This window comes from Anser brachyrhynchus (assembly GCF_964034855.1).
Source record: "Anser brachyrhynchus genome assembly, chromosome: 5".
Lineage (NCBI taxonomy): Eukaryota > Metazoa > Chordata > Aves > Anseriformes > Anatidae > Anser > Anser brachyrhynchus.
In genome coordinates this window covers 61970750-61987351 of record NC_137699.1, presented here as the reverse complement: position 1 = coordinate 61987351, position 16602 = coordinate 61970750, and the positions used below count along the sequence as shown (strand labels likewise).

The 16602-nt window shown below is 40.8% G+C and overlaps 1 protein-coding gene across 2 annotated transcripts in view; it reads left to right on the top strand.

Annotated features, from left to right (window-relative positions):
• The window catches only part of PELI2 (pellino E3 ubiquitin protein ligase family member 2), a 76688-nt gene extending 60796 nt beyond the window's left edge, over nucleotides 1-15892 (top strand). For both annotated transcript variants that reach the window (XM_080594918.1, XM_080594917.1), the window contains exons 4-6: nucleotides 5434-5631; nucleotides 6329-6517; nucleotides 9651-15892. In XM_080594918.1, coding sequence (XP_080451044.1) covers nucleotides 5434-5631; nucleotides 6329-6517; nucleotides 9651-10217 — 954 coding nt within the window. In that variant the 3' untranslated portion in view covers nucleotides 10218-15892. The remainder of the gene's footprint in view (nucleotides 1-5433; nucleotides 5632-6328; nucleotides 6518-9650) is intronic.
• Nucleotides 15893-16602: the final 710 nt, after the last annotated feature.

Genomic DNA, 16602 nt, shown 5'->3' with positions numbered 1-16602 from the left:
TAATTAGGGTATCTTATCATGGATTGTTATCCCTCCTTGTTGAGCCTTTCAAATTCAGAAGGGTCAGCGGTTGAGTGGTGTTGACAGAAGAGGAAATGACTCTGTCAAGATGAAAAGGTTCTTACTTAATGTGGCTTCTATTCTTTTCTCTGTGCAAGACTTTCCCAATGTGACTTAGGCATGATTAGGTCCAAATAGAGACTGAGAAGAAACAGTTTAGTTCATGTGCTGCTGCATGAATGGATCATTAGAAAATGATTTCACGAATGAACTGAAATAGACTTTTGACTGGTGAAAAAGAAAGTGCAACCCATCCTTTTGGGTTACTATCTGATATTTGTTTTCTCTCTGCAAGGTGTTTTTTGTGCTTTGAGTAGCTCCAGTGAAACTTTTTCTGTATGTCAGTAATTTTGAAATGCCATTTTTGATAGCTAGAATTTTTCTGCTTCTTTTATACACCGACATGAATAAAGAGGAGTTGCAAAACAGCTGCTTTTCTGGTTGTATTTTATTGAAGACTCTTGATTGTATAATAACGTAGTGGTAGTTACAGCTTTGGGTGCTGGAGGGATATCAAATAATGAGCTGGGGGGATTAGCTGTCACTAATGAAATCTAGCAGCATGAAGCGTGGAGATGCAGCACATTATAAAGCAGTGCTGCACAGACTGCAGTTTGGGTGCCTCTTCTCTAAGGCAATAGGTTACGGGTGCTAATCAAGGACACTTTGGACCCATACCGGGATTTTTGGCTCAGAGGAATTGTCTAGTGAAGTGTAGAATAGCCTGGCTGACGTGTCTTCTCCTGCTGCCCTTCAGGATCCCGATACTCAGAGCAGAGCAGGACCTTGCAGAGTATGCACTGAGCCAGGTTGGTCTGTGCTGGGGTGGCCGGCACCGGAGCACACATCTTCATAATGCTTTTCAAGCCCAGATCAGCTCTGGGATGCCTAGTGGAATGTCAGTCACACAAGCTTTCCTTTTGGCCCCTTTACTCACGTACTTCTGAGAGGCTGCCTATGGTTCGGGCCATTATCTGTCATACATTTGTAGTTAATGACTGGTTTGGCTTGTAACAGACCAGACTATCCCATCTTAATAACAATAAAACTTTTGGAGCTGAGTCTTGTTTGTAGAGCATCTCAGTCCTTCTGGTGACCCTTCAAATGGCTAGTGTGGCAGGGTTATGGCTTCTTTATTGTTAAAAATTTGTCTTTTCAGCATGGTTTGTTTCAGCTGTCATGCTGTGACTTGATCTCAGCTTCCCCTCGAGCTCTGTGTCCTGGTTGATGTTTCCCCTGTCTGTAGCTGTCTTCGGTGTGCTGCAGGCCTCGGCCTAGAGGGCCTGATGGCTGTGAAAATGGGAGAAGGAATAGTCTGATAGACTGCGGCAGTATTTTGTTGCTGAAGCCATTCTCAGACAGCAGCCTGAAGAGGCTTCTGTTATTTAGGTGAGCCACTGGGCTTTAGTTATTCTCAAGAATTGGATTCTGGGCAGTCTGAGAAGTTGCTTGAAGGCTGTCTTGTGCTGCCCTGTAGTACCTGGTGGTAAATTCCAATTGTCTGTATGGGTCCACAGGGTAAAACATTACTGCTGATCAACCATTGCTTGCGTAGACAGTCCTTGGAGCTCGCTGTTTTCTTCTCAAATGCATTTTCCTGGCTTTTGTAGAACCCTGGTAAGGACGCAGAAGCTGAAAAGGGAAGGACAATGCCAAGACCATCGGATTATCCCCAGCCACTGGTTACGTGTATTGTCTTGGGCAGATTGCTTAGCTTTTATCTGAGACTTTCCCCTCTAAAAATGGGGCAATAGCACTGTACAGCCTCACTGAGGTAACCGTACTGAGGAATGTACGGAGGGTTGTGAATAACGCTGGCAGTGGGACCTGAAATAGGGAAAACAGAGGGAAGAGTTCTTGCTTTCTTTCTCTCCGTAGCCAGGGCACCACTTCTAACCCGTGAAGATTGAATCCATTCAGTTAGAGCTCATTTCTCTTTAAAGCGAGGGAGATTCGGTTCACAAAATCTGTCACCTCTTCCCTTCTTCCACTTTGAGATCCTGTAGTCAGTCCTTTCTCTGAAGGAAAACGTGAGAAGTGTTGGTGACCTGTATTCTGCAGTTCTTCAGAAACAAGCAGGAAAGCTTTGAAGACTACAAATGCAGAATTAGTTTCTCACGTTATGCTCTCCAAGCTTCTAACCAAGAAGAAACACGAGCAGAAGTGAGGCACGTATGGAAAATGTGGAGAGACTATAGAAGGGGCAGTGAAAAAATCAGAAGGCATTGAAGAGCAGTGTCCAGGCTGTCTGACCATCCATTTTCTTGATACCTTCTGTAATGAAATGAAAATTAACATATCTTTGTGCATGTAACTTACCAGTTCACAACTGGTTTCCTTTATGTATTTCTGTAGTGTATTTTGAGCACAAATGCTACTGTGGAGCTTTGTTAGTGATATCCATGTAAAGTTTGTTCATTTGATAACAAGAAGGATGTGCGAATGTTTCATCTGCTGTCTCCCAAAGGCAAGATGTTCCTTTTGTAATCAGCATATCGGAGAAATAAAAAAAGCAACGGCAACCCGCACCATTTTCCTTAAGAGTTACCATTTTGTTGGTGATGCATCAAGATGGGGTAGAAACTGTTCCTTCGTGGTTTGTTTGGACAAGAATGGATTAATTTATACCTGTTAGTACTACTAAAAGGAACCACAGTGTGTATAGCCAGTACCCGAAATAACTACCGATATATACAGGAGCAGCTATATTGCATATGAATATTGGATTTATTTGTGTTTAAAAAAAAAAAAAAGAAAGAAACAGCCCCACAGAAAATGCATGGTCTGCTTCCCCCTATCATCAAAGTGAAGTTCTGTTGAGACTAAGAATCTACAGCAGTTATGTTATCTGCTGGCAGGTTGTCTGGTTGTGCCTTGTCTCAGGAGTGGGGGGTTTAATAGCACTTCTTTGACTGACGGTAGACACTAGCAAATTGACTGACTGCCTGGCTTTTACAGCTCTTAACAATAACCCGTGGTGTAGACAACAGAAGCTGTCTGAGGCATCAGTTGGAAGATTTGTAGTGTGTTGTTGGAAGTAGCTGAGTGAAATAATACGGAGTATGGCAGCATTCAGAAGAAGAGTCCTGAAATGGAGCCTAAAAATTCCTAAAAAGAAAAGCATCCTATGCAATAGAGAAAAATGGAAGAAAACTGCAAAATATAATGAAGTCTATAATGAGTAGCTTTGAATAGTGGAAGGTGTATAGTGACAGTACTCTGCCTGCAACATCAGATGAGATAAAATTGTTTTTCTGGTTGGTAAATGTTGATCAAATTTGTCATTTGTTTCTGAAGGCTTTCTTCTCTCATGATATTAAAATCCAAAATTCTGAGTTGAGATGGAGCATGGAAAAAACTGCTGAAGTGTAGCGCAATACTACATGGTCTGATCATTTAGGAGCTTCTTTCAAAAGACAAAAATAAACACAAGTATTTAAAATATTTGGGGCTGTATAGACATCTAACACAAATGAGATTTAAATAAATTGGTGCTCAAAATTTACTTGTAATCTCAGATTTTTAAAAAACAAAAAGCTTTCTATATAGATTTTAATATTTATATCTGAATATAATCAGATTTCATGGACAGATTGTTAGGATATGAGAGACTGGGAAACACTTGCTTTGTCATCCTTCAGAGAAGAACCTGTCTTATTTTCCCTTAACTACATCTAAAACCTTTGAGACTGATCTGTTTGATAGATTGCAACAGGCAGAAACTTGTTATGAACAAAATGACTTCACATTCATTATTGTTTGCCCTTTAAGAGAGCTTGCATGCAGGTTAGAGTCCAAAGTTACGAGTAAGCTGCTGGTCAGTGCTGACTCCTAGCAGGAGCTGCATTGGGTGGGACATAGGAGCCTGGTGGTGGTAATATTGTAAGAGGAAAAGGAATAAAGCTTTATAATTTTTAGCTTGAACTTGTCAAGCTGCATCAATCAGAAATGTCCTGTATGAAGTAGTTTCTAAACTCTGTCTCTTGGGTATTCTGGTAGTCACTTTCCGTGAAAAATCAAAGTGCGTACTTTTTGATTAGACCTGGTTTGGTACTTCTGTGGTGGTTTTCAGTGGCAAGCTCATCACATTTTCTACTTCAAGAACTGTGATATGGAGGAAAGAACTGGATGTGTCATGTGAATTTCAGCGTGTGTTTAAGAGTAACACTGAAAAGTAGAACTGCAAGTATAGCAGAAGTACGGGAAAGATCCCTGTACTGTTGCTATCAGTTCAGTTGGGGCAAGGCTTAAGTATTAAAAATAACACTTTCCTGAACAATTTTTCTTCACTGTTTTAAACAGGCATAATGAATTGAGTTTGCAGAGTTGTTGCTGTTCATGATGGAACCACATGTGAGGGGCTTTGAGGAGCAAGCAGCTAAGCTGAGTGCAACTTCTTGGGGGGGAGTGATGTGATCATGTTTAGTGAGGAGGATATTTCATACGAATGTGGATATTTCATACAATGTGGATCCTTGATAAGTAGTTCTATGTGAAAAATGTGCTAAATTCTGAGTTTTCTGTTTAATAACAAGGTGTCTGTAAAAAAGAATATTTTTCCATTCTTTGTTCCTCAACTCTACTTTCCCAGTTATGCTCAAATTTGGCGCAACACTAATTTGCTTGTAGAAGTACTGACGCAGTCTCATTGTGTTTGGTTGGCAGTCTAATCCCACTGCCCCTTTTTGTAACAAATGTTTCTGTTCCAGATGCCTAGATGCTTCCAGTTTTTTAGAATTAAATTTCATAGATGGCAAAATTTAAAAAGAAACGAGCAAACAAAAAAACACCTTTCTTTAGAAGAAATAAAACACTGCGGATCAGTAGACAAGAATATTTTTCTAACTTTTTTATTCGTGCATATGCATTATTAGGAATAAGCTTAATCATATTGTGGGGTTTTACCTGAAAATTCTTCTGTTCTAGAACTACAGATTCTGAAAACATGAAGGTGGGTAGCTTTTTGTTATGATGTATCAAAATAAACAAGTTCTGGGTTTAAAATAAGTCCTTTATTTTCATGGCAAGCTGACTGGAAACTAGACGTGAACAAAACTTGACATTTTCAAGCTAATTTTTTCTTAATTGAATTTCTTAATTAATTTTTTCTTAATTGAAAAAATTGGGCAAGCGTGTGCATCAGTTGTAGTAAGTGAACATTTATGGTGCCAGTGGCATATTTGTACCTGGGACAAATGTGAAGAATACAGACTAGTCCCTAGTTGGATCTTGTCTTCCAGAAATTCAGTAGACAGTAGGTTCTTAATGGCATCAACCTTAACGTGACAAAATCCCTGATATAACTTGACCCTTAATGTCTTGATACTTCTACAGCTCTTTCAAATTATACCAACATCTTTACTTTTTTTGCAGGTTGGGAGGTCAACAGAAAGCCCCATAGACTTTGTAGTAACAGATACTATTTCTGGAAGTCAGAATAATGATGAAACTCAGATTACACAAAGCACCATATCCCGTTTTGCGTGCAGGATTGTATGTGACAGGAGCCCGCCATATACAGCAAGGATTTTTGCAGCTGGATTTGACTCTTCCAAAAATATATTTCTTGGTGTAAGTACCGCTACTGATTATGCTACATGTGAGCAAACTCCATTTTTATTCTTTTATTTTCAAGCCCCAAAATTCTCTTGTATGAGTCAATGACTATCCTATCGTTCGTTTTTTATTACTGCCGCATACCAGCCACAGCGTTAAGCAGAAGCTGCAGTTTTATGTGCCAGATTTATTACCAGCATGGACTCTTGGTGATAGTTACTAATGAAGTTCTACTTCAGTAGCCTTTATTAAAGGGTTTTTCTTTAGGTTTGTCTATTATATTCTTGATACTCATTGCGAGTAAGCTGCTATTGTAGTTTTTGGTGCCGAAGACCAAGGAACATACTGGCCACAATATGGAAACCAGTGCACACGTTGCAGTGGTGTTCCTTTGCAGTGGTCAGGGGTATTTACGCTACTGACCTTGGAGTAGACCTCAAGGTCAGGTTGAGGTTCAGGCCCCAAGTATCACCTGATGTGCAGAGTTCCTTAACTGAAGTGGAAATAATATTTAAGATCGTAACTGGAGATGCATGAGCAAAAAATGTTGCTACTCTGACTGTGAAGGTTGTCTTAAAAATACTTTTTCTGTGAATCTGTGAGCTGCTGGGTGGTGATGAAAAGTTTTAGACACGACTAGCAAAACTTGGGGAAAGCTCAGTCTGTAAGCTTTTAGACAAACTTTCTTTCCCGATGTGGTTGTCACATGCAGGAAAAAGCAGCGAAATGGAAAAATCCTGATGGCCATATGGATGGATTAACAACTAACGGGGTGCTGGTCATGCATCCAAAGGGAGGGTTTACTGAGGAGTCTAAACCTGGAGTTTGGCGGGAGATCTCGGTCTGTGGTGACGTGTACACTCTGCGGGAAACCAGATCTGCTCAACAACGGGGGAAACTGGTAAGTTGAAAGCATCTGGTAATTAAAACAGAGCACGGGCTCTGAAATCAATGAAGTATGCATATGCTACAGTGCATTCTTGTTGCTGTTCTGTTTCTGCTCATATAGAATGCTCTTTAGTTTTCTGCTAATGTCACTTTTCCAACTGAAATAGCATATTGTAAAAGCTAAACAAACTTTGCTCTTGAATCCCCACCTCTTTAAAAATGTCCTTTTAGGATATGGGAAGATCTGTAAGTTAGTACTGCAAAAGGCATCTCCCTGTGCACGTAAAATCTTAATAGTGTGCTTGCATGCAAAACAACTTTGAATAGCGCAGCTTCTGTTTGATTTACCTGCTACTCAGAAGATCAGAGAAACCCTGCCTAGTGTGCTCCTGTGTTACCCTATGGAGCAGGATGGCTTTGCCTTTACCAACAACAAAAAGTTTCATCTGCCAGAGACCTGAGCCATACATAACTGGATAGATGTTCCTGTGAAGGGATGTGTCCACTTTCCATAGAAAGTGGGAGCACAGCACTCTTGGCCTTTCCCCTTCCCCAGATCTGCAGAGCTTAGGAAGGAAAAATGCTATCTTTGTTCTTCCTTTTTTTTTTTCTCCCCCTTCCTTGAGGGGAAGGAAAAAAAAAAACAACACCAACATGCAGAAGTAATCCAGTGAAATACACAGACTATCATATTCCCACTCAGGCAGATGAGCTTCCCCAGAAGTCCTCTGTCTCTGCCTAGGCTAAAGTATTGTCCCGACTGCAGACCTGGAAGATCCTTCATGGTTTACACCCTCTGGTATTTTTTACGATTTGAGGTGAGACAAGAGGTTTTGAGAGCCTTCACAATGAACAAAGATGCCCCTTCTTTCTTGTAACTTCATCATTCAGCTGCTAGACTTCAAACAGTGACAGAGTAGCAGTGGAGAGGGATTTTTATCCCTCTCTTCATGACCAAAGTTGTTTTTGTGCTGCATCCTTGAGTTCCCTTTAGCTTGGTAGTGTTAGAGTTATCCTACATGTTTGCACTGAACTGACTTTCCAGTTTTGCCACTTGCTTTGGTGAAAACTGACTGCTTAAAGGGGTTAGGAAAAGGGAGTTTGAATATTTTGTTCTGCTTTCAGTAGACAGCCTGCAGTACATAAATTGTTTTGCCATTATAATGGTGGGAGGCAAACGTTGCCTCAGGGACTGGGACAGACGATGTTGCAGTTGTGCCCTTTGTACGTGGTTAGCAAAACACCTTATTAGTGCTACTAAAAGAAGGCAATACGAAAACAAATAAATTCCCTTTCCTGCATCCAAAATGACTCGAATTCTCATTTAAATAAAAATTACATGGCACACTGGTATTGATGTGATCAGTATTCGTTGATTGGGTTCATAAAACCAAATGCACCCTGTGTAATGAATTGAACACATTGCGTATGAGAGCTTTTTTCTTTTCTGTCTGTGAAGGAATTATAGGAGAAGTGCATCATATCAAGGTTTCTCTCTACTTCAATTGCTGAGGTTTTTTTTTCCTGCTGGTAGTACTTTATGGTGGTGACCTTTTATCTGTAGTCTGTATTGTACTGTCTAGGTGTTTTGTGCAAGGATGATCCACAGTTAATCTGTGAATTTAAACTGGATTAGGATGTAAATGCCAAAGCAGTTGTCATTCATGGAATTCCTAGGCCGACATGATGACTTAATGTGACCTATTTAACATCCAGGGTATTTATTTTGCCTTAGTGGTATTTTCTATCAATTTTCAATGTATAAACCTGGGTAGTAGGTCTGTCTCTTTAAATTTCACTTAATACATTTTCATCACTACTTAACTGGGAGCAATAGCACAATTTGCCTGTGTTTTCGACATTAAAATAAACTAGAGAATATTTCACTGAAATACAATATGTCTCTAACATAATCCCTTGAAAATGTATCATACGTACCTGCTTTTTTTCAGATGAAAGAAGCCTTCAGGCAGTGCCCATTGGGGTTGTATTTGCATGCAATACCTCCCTGAATAAAGAGCTAACTAGTTTGGGGGTGGGGGGCTAATTGCTCAGAAGCTGAGGCTGTGTGGCTCTGGTTGCAGAACTTATTGCTTGAGATATTTGACTGGTAATTCACTCTGCTGTAGTGATACCTATGAAGGTACCTGTGCACGTAGCTGGTATTGCATTTGTCATTTATCCACAATATACCCGTGGAAGTGTGTTTCACTGTTGATGAGGTACGCTGGGGGAGTTCATGCTTCTGCAAAATGCTTTATGCTTGCCACAAGCCAAAAAACGGTATCTGAGGAGAGGACAGCTGGTCTGTCCCGGGTGTAGCTGGTTTTGGTCTAAAGATCTTCTGCACGAGGAGCAGCCCTCTGCCAACATACATCAGCAAAGAATTTCAGGGGAGCTAGTTGGGTGCTCTGCGAAGACAGTCCTAAGGGAGTGGCCGTTTTCCTCTTCAGTCCGTGGTGACTTACCTTAAACATGAGAGGCACGCAGAGGATCAATCCTAGAGAGAGGAAAATAGCATGCTCAGAGGTGGGGGTATTTCTAAAATCACGTTATGGTTTGGGTTGGCAGGGACCTTACAGCCCACCTAATTCCAGCCCCTGCCATGGACACAACCCCAGGCTGCCCCCAGCCCCATCCAGCCTGGCCTTGGGCGCTGCCAAGGATGGGGCAGCCACAGCTCCTTGGGGCAGCCTGCACCAAGGCCTCATCACTGCCTTCATAGTAAAGAATTTCTTCCTCACATCTAATCAAAACCTACCCTTTTTGTTTTAAAACTGTTACCCCCTGTCCTCTTATGAAGAACTCAGTGTAATGTAATACCTTCCCAAAGAATTACAGGAAGGAAAACTGTGCATAATAGCTAGTATTCCCACAGCATGTAACAGTTGTAAATTTAGTACCTCATGTACAAGCACAGCATAAAAAAGACCCATGCTTATTATAAACTGAAATATAGGAAAAGAGATGAGATGAATTTGAAAAAAAAAAAAAAAAAATGGGCTTCCAGAAAGAAACAGTAAGGCAAAAGTAGTTAGCATGCTAGGAAGAGTAACGTTTGAGGAAGAGGACACATTTACAGCTCTAACTCTGTCTGTAAAGGTGGTATCTGAGATCTGACCGTCATCTCTGTGTTCCACCTCTAGGTAGAAAATGAGACCAACGTCCTCCAAGATGGCTCCCTGATCGACCTGTGTGGAGCCACCCTTCTGTGGAGAACAGCAGACGGACTGTTTCACACTCCAACTCAGAAACACATTGAGGCTCTGCGACAGGAGATCAACGCTGCCAGGCCGCAGTGTCCCGTCGGGTTGAACACACTGGCGTTCCCCAGCATCAACCGTAAAGATGTGGTAGAGGAGAAGCAACCTTGGGCGTACCTCAGCTGTGGTCATGTCCATGGCTATCACAACTGGGGACATCGCAGTGACACAGAAGCCAACGAGCGGGAGTGTCCCATGTGCAGAACCATTGGCCCCTACGTGCCTCTCTGGCTCGGTTGTGAAGCAGGCTTTTATGTGGATGCTGGTCCTCCGACTCATGCTTTCACCCCGTGTGGACATGTGTGCTCTGAGAAATCTGCGAAATACTGGTCTCAAATCCCACTGCCTCATGGTACTCATGCATTTCATGCTGCCTGCCCTTTTTGTGCAACACAACTGTCCGGGGAACACAACTGCGTCAAGCTGATTTTTCAGGGTCCAATTGACTGATATCACTTTGCAATGACCACAATAACGTTTTCTTTAACAATTTACTGTGAAGATTTTGCCACTAACTCTAGATTTTACCTTTTTTTATAATGTTATTAATAGGGTGGTAGGGTGGGGATGGGGAGCTGACAAGGAAATTGTGAGGGACTGTGGTGGAATGGGATACATTGATACCTGGAACTTGACAGATATCAGTGGTGTTGCATGCTCAAAAGCAGCATATTCATGAAGTCTTCTTGGTCAAATTGTAGTATATTTGTAATCTTTTTATTAGCACCCTGGATCAGAAAAATGATGTCTTAATGATTTTTTTAAGCTAAGATTTTTTAATGGAAAGGTTTTTTCTTCTAAACTTTGACAAGCCTTTAAAACCTATTTTTCAAATCTAGAAGGAACATACAGAATGTAACTGTCTTTAATTTGCAATATAAATTAACTTGAATAGTTTCTCAAGGAGCTAATACAGAATGTGTGGACAACCATAGGTGAATGTTCACTAGAGATAATTGGATATGTAAGAGAAAAATTAGCTGCCTAAATTGTAGAGTATAAATGCTATTAAAATATCTATTATGGTGTAACACAGCTGGCCAAAAAGGCATCAAGGATTACTTGAAACTGAGGAAATCCTGTTTGCATTGATTTCCTTTCAGTGTAATAGATATCCACTGTTCATTACGTATGGTATATGGCTGGTTTTCTTTCTTATTTTTCCTCCCTGTTTAACCTGCATCTGGTGAAACTGCTTTACTTTTTTACATAAATAGGTCTGGTTTGTAAGCCGGTGTTCTGTATATGTGTAGTCTGGCCTTTTTATTTCTGCTTAACTTAGCTTGCCCTAACTGCTCCTTGCATGCCCAGAACCATTGGGTTAATTGAGATGTGGCGACCCTTTAAAAACTGCATTAATGAAGAGGTAGTGCTGCAGCAAGATGGAAGGTTTAGGTACAGTTTATACAGAGCTTATCTACATAAACCTGAATTCAGGAAAGCACTTAGTTGATGTTTGAATATAAGCCCGTGGATGGGACTGTTTAGTGCTTCAATGGATTGTGGTTATATGCTGTTATGTTTTGAAATGAAACAATTAAAAATAAGTTATTATTTAAGCTCACTTAGTAGCCAAAATGCTGTGAGGAGAGCATCCTATCTAGTTCAAGTGAGTGTTTTGTTCACTTTTCAACTTGCTGCCATCTGTCACCTTTTTTGCAGATTGAGATGTGTTTGTATCCATTTTTTTCAAATGTTTGCAAATCAAACAGCATTCAAATGTAATCAAATATATGTATCAGGGTGGTGCATCTGAAGTGGATCACTTGAAATTCCTGACTTTTTAAGGGAGCTGATAAATGTTTACTATGGAGATAATTAAATCAGAATTTCATATGAGATGTACCCCGCCCACTGTTAGTTTCATTTCATACAGAATGATAACTCTTTGATTTGTGTTTTTTTTTTCTTTTGCTCTCTGTACTCTTGGTATCTGAGGTATCAATCTATCCAGGTTTAAAAAAAAATGGGAGAAAATTATAACACCTAGATGAAATAGACCATTCAAGCTCAGTTCTGTTTAGTCAACTATAGCTTTTTGCTATATTTGTGCCCTTTGTATAAATATATAATTTATATGATTTTAATATATTCTGTATATATACTTGAATTGGCCTGTTCATATTTTGGTTGTAAAATTATTTTATAGTTAACCTTATAAACATTTTACAAGTCCCTTGCCAATGGTGATGGGATATACTTTGTCTGCTGCTGTTTTTAGTGTAATTTTGCTGTATAAATGTTCAGCATTTTAATGATTTGAAAATAGCTTTACTTTTCTTTTTATTCTTTTGCTGCTGTAAAGAAACAGTTTTGTTCTGCAGCATTTTCTCTAAAAATCAAACTGTACAGTTTTGTCCCACTCGGTGATTGGAAATAGGACGAACCTTGTTAACCTAAAACTATATGCTTCTTCCTAGTGCCTTTTCAATGAGATCCTCTTGTGATTCCGTATTCTGACTCCTTACTTCCCACGAGCCAACCTTGTGGCTAATCTTCATCAAGAATGGCAGCCCAGCCAGGTGGGAAAGAAATGCCTTTGGGCCTTCAATTCCTTCTTATGGTTTCTGTCATAAACGTGAAGGTGCCTCTTCCCTGTTTATATTCAGCTCAAGTTCCTCAGGTTCCATATGCATACTGCAGCATTACTTCTGGTTAGCATATACCTCATCCGCGAGAGGCACTCTCACCTCCACCTTGTTCTTACTGGACTCTGAAATACTTAACCTTGTTTCTCACAAGAGATGCTATGAAAACACTTTCAGGAAACGTTTGTTCGCTGTTGAATTAAGGCCTCAAGCTGTGTGTTACTGCTGGGGGCCAGAAGTCTTGAGCTTCCTGTATGACAGCTTCACTGGTCTGGGGTGGCAACTGTTTGTACTGAGCTTTAGCTGATCAGGACATGCATGCGTAGTCTCCTTTTGAGCGTAAATGGGTGTAAACGTGCAGGTTTTGAGGCATCTCCATTATCCAGCTTCTTTACTTGCTTCCTTTGCTGTTGCAGATTAATTGCTGCTTTGGGGCTTCATATAGCTGTACCCTGTGCAAAGTGAATTTATGATGCTAGAGGAATGCTCGCTAGAAATGCCAGCACACCATCGGGTTGCGTTGCTTGGCTTGCATGATGTGGAAAACAGGCTGATGGTTTGTATCAGAGGGAAGTGTCCTTTGGAAAGACTGTGCTTAAGCAAGATTTTTGTTTCTTTTGTCGGCAATTCTGTGTAACAACAAATACTGTAGGAGGGAAAACTTGCCTCTTATCTGGGGAACAAATTTCCACAGTTCCTTTGCATGAATTCAGGTACTTTGTCATTAACCAGTATTCAAATCTAGGGTGAGTCCCACAGAGCTGGATTTACTGGGAAGGCAGGAGAGTCTGTAGCATTATTTTTCTCAAACACTAGTGCCATGTATGCTGCTCTGACTAAATGACCATTTGGCTGCTTATCCCTTTTCTCCTTCCCTTGTCTCAATAACCACACACCTTCACTGATCTGGTAACTCAGCTGGAAAAAGTAATTTCTAGACAAATAAGACCAATGCTGTTTGGAGTGACTCAATTTGAGAACCACACTCAAACTTTGTTTTGAAAGTTGATTTCATGATTTCAGTGTGATGATATTCCTTGTATACCATTTCAAGTGTTGGCAGTGTATTCTGTATGGATTTTTTTCGCCTGTTAACTGTTGATTCTATTTAAATGCTTCAAAAACAGCTTTGACTGCATAACGTACAGCTAAAAGTATTTTTCTATCTTAAAAAAAAAAAAAGTCTGTCATATCCATGCATGCTGGAGCTGTAATGCTTTCCTTTTTCCTGGCAGCTTCTTGGTAGAGTGCTGAAGTCTCAATAAGCGGCTCAGTGGTAAGCGTTGTTCTTGTTTGAATCGTGTTCCAAATAGCACAAAGGAGTTAGCATGATACTGCATTTTAATCAAGATTTTTTTTTTCCCCCAAGTGTGGTCACTTTGTGCCTCGGGTACAGTAGTCGTACTGTACTGGCATAGTAATTAAAGGATTGGTTTTCTTCCTGAGGGTGGGAACGGGGCTCAAAAGAGACGCAAGTTGCTGTCAGCCTGGTTCCACGAGGGACAGACCGCCTTGAGGCAAAGCCATGCCAGGAGCTTTCAGACCTGGCTCATGCTCTAAAAAGCACTCGCTTTTGTTGGAAGTCCCAGGATGAATTGGAAAGGCTGGAACCACAGGTGGTCCTCCCAGGAAAACGTTCCTTGAGGTTCTAAGGACAATTCATGGAGCTGAAGGGTTCTGCCTAGAGCCAGGGCAGGGAGCAGAGGTGCTGAGTGGGGGCTTCCCTGAATTGCTGAGGAACTGCAACAGTCTCTGAATAGAATTTACTATTTTAGTCTGCACACCACCCAAAATAAACTGCTGGCTAGAACTGTGGTAACTCTCCTTTAGTGCTGTTGCCGAAGCCGATCACCTTTGCTGCTCTTTTTTTTTTCTTTTGCTGACCAGCTGTTGTTCTGGAATTGGAAGCTTCTCCAAGACAGTCGTGTTTCTGTTCACAGACATTGTAGTCTTGTCACTTTTGTGGGGTTAGAGAACTGTTGGTAGTGTTCTGGCCATCATCACTACTGATTTTCGTTTAAATGCATTTTTAATAGGTTAGAAAAACCAACCTGGCTTGACTCCTGCTCTTGATTAAAGGTGAGCTGCAAATATTCTTTTTGAGATGGGCCATGCCTGTCTGTTCTTTGTCAAGGGTTGTTCTGTCAGGGGTGATAAATGCTGTTTTCCCCAAGATTGTTGCTGACTTGCTGCATGGGGTGTGAAGTGACGGCTCCCGTGGAATCGATATGTAGAGCTGTTGATGTGAAGAGGTAGGAAGCAGAAGTCTGTCAGGCGCTCGAGCTGAGCAGATGTGGACAGCCCAGCTTCCGTGGAGAGCTCTGGTCAAGGATCCTCCTCATTTGCTCAGTTTTCAGTCTCTCGTGAGTTCTTGGTTTCTCTCATTCTCTACTCATCCATGTAGTTGCAGGTAAACAAACAGAGCTTGAAAAGAAAACATGGAAGAAAATATTAAGAGATACCTTCAGGCTTGCTTCTGTTCAAGGAAAATGAAGTTACAAATGTCTATCACGGGTTTTTCTCAGTATTTTTATTTTATAAGCACTCTTAACAAGTCTACACTTTGTGAGTTACAAGGAAAAACGTAGAAGGTAAGGCTGATTTGGCAGTTTGGGGGGGAAGGTAGTTTCTAGGATGAAAAGTCACAGTGTGCAAACCAAGTCCCACCGACTGCAGCAAACACTTTGATATTGCAAGAACAGTAGAGCGAGCCTCGACAAGTAGTAAAGATACAGCTTTACTTTGTGTTGATCAGCCTCTGCTTATTGGCAGCAGAACAAAAATAAGCTGCTTGGACAACCAAACTACAGACAAAACTGGTGGCTGTCGAGATTTTCTTTGAACAGGGCATATTTACGCTTTCCTGGTGGACAAGCCAGTCCTCAAGTCACCTTGAGGTCCCTTCTGTTTCTGTCGTGGTGATAAGGGATGGGCATTGTTTTATTCTTGGATCGAATATGTGATGAAGAGCCCCTGGAAGGCTCCTTCTTCCTGGGACCCAACCATAGGAAAAGCCTCATCCACACAGCGAGCCCCGTGCGATGGAGAAGTTATGTTTACCTTTGAACAGTGTTAGCAGCTGTTAAACTTCTGGGTATGTTTGTAACCTTGGTCTTTTATACACCACGTGAAATGGACTGAAATAATTTCTTTGCTGTTGTACCTGTGGAAGCACAAGCCATTTTACAGGAAAAAAAATAAAAAATAAAATTATCTCAGTATTGTCATCGACTCCTTCAGTTTCTTCACCTGCTGGCTGGTTGTCAGGGTTTGATTGTTGATTTGCGAAAACAAATGAATAACTTAAAAAAAAGTTTCTCCTACTCTCTTATCCCATTTTTTCTATTCCTTGACAAAAACCTAAACCTCTGAGGAGTCTTAAGTATTCAAGGTAGTGGAGTGTATTCAGGTGTGAGTGCCCTGAAATTTCAGTTAATTCACTTCCCTGATTTTTAAATTGAACTGTTTGTTTTCAATGCCAGCTGCCTTCTTGCGGTGTTAACATAATTGCTAAATAAAAACAATTTCCAGGAATAATATGCCTTGTGACTCTTGAAATTAATTTCCATAATGGTAATTCACTGTTTTGTTTATATCTGTATTTGTCCCTTTTGGTATGCAGTCCCTGTGAATACATAAGCTTTTTTTTTTTTGAGCTAAAATAAATTGCTTTTTTGGTAAGCGGGGAGAAAAACATTGGTATGAGGATAACAGGGAAATAAGGATTTCTGCAACTTTCTCTAAATGTGATGGCTTGCCAGTGAGCTCTCAAGCTTCCTTATAATGGGAGGGCATGAAAGTTGGAGGCTTTAAGTCTACTCAGTTCATGTTACGCAAGACAGTAGGACCAAACATCTTCCTAAAGATACCATCTCCCTTGCTGCTTTTTCTCCACTTTCTTCTCATTATGCAGTTCAAGATGCTGAGGTCTCGTCACTCCCTGTAGCAAGGAGCGCGTATTCCTGCCTGTAAGACTTCACTTCGCAGCGACTGCGGCTTTTGCTGCTGTGAAATGATCTTTGTGAGGTTTCTGGAGCATTTGTGGTTACCGCCTTTCTCTCCCTTTTCAAGGTATTGCTGCATGGATGCATATTTTTAGGAGGAACTTAAGAAATCTCTTTCATGTGAAAGTAAGGCAGACAGAAGTTTGACAGAGGTGTCTGAGTTGTCTCAGCCTGATTCTTTTTTTCCTCTTAAAAATTTAACTCGGTGAAATCTCATGTCTGAATACAGGCTCAAGATGAGGA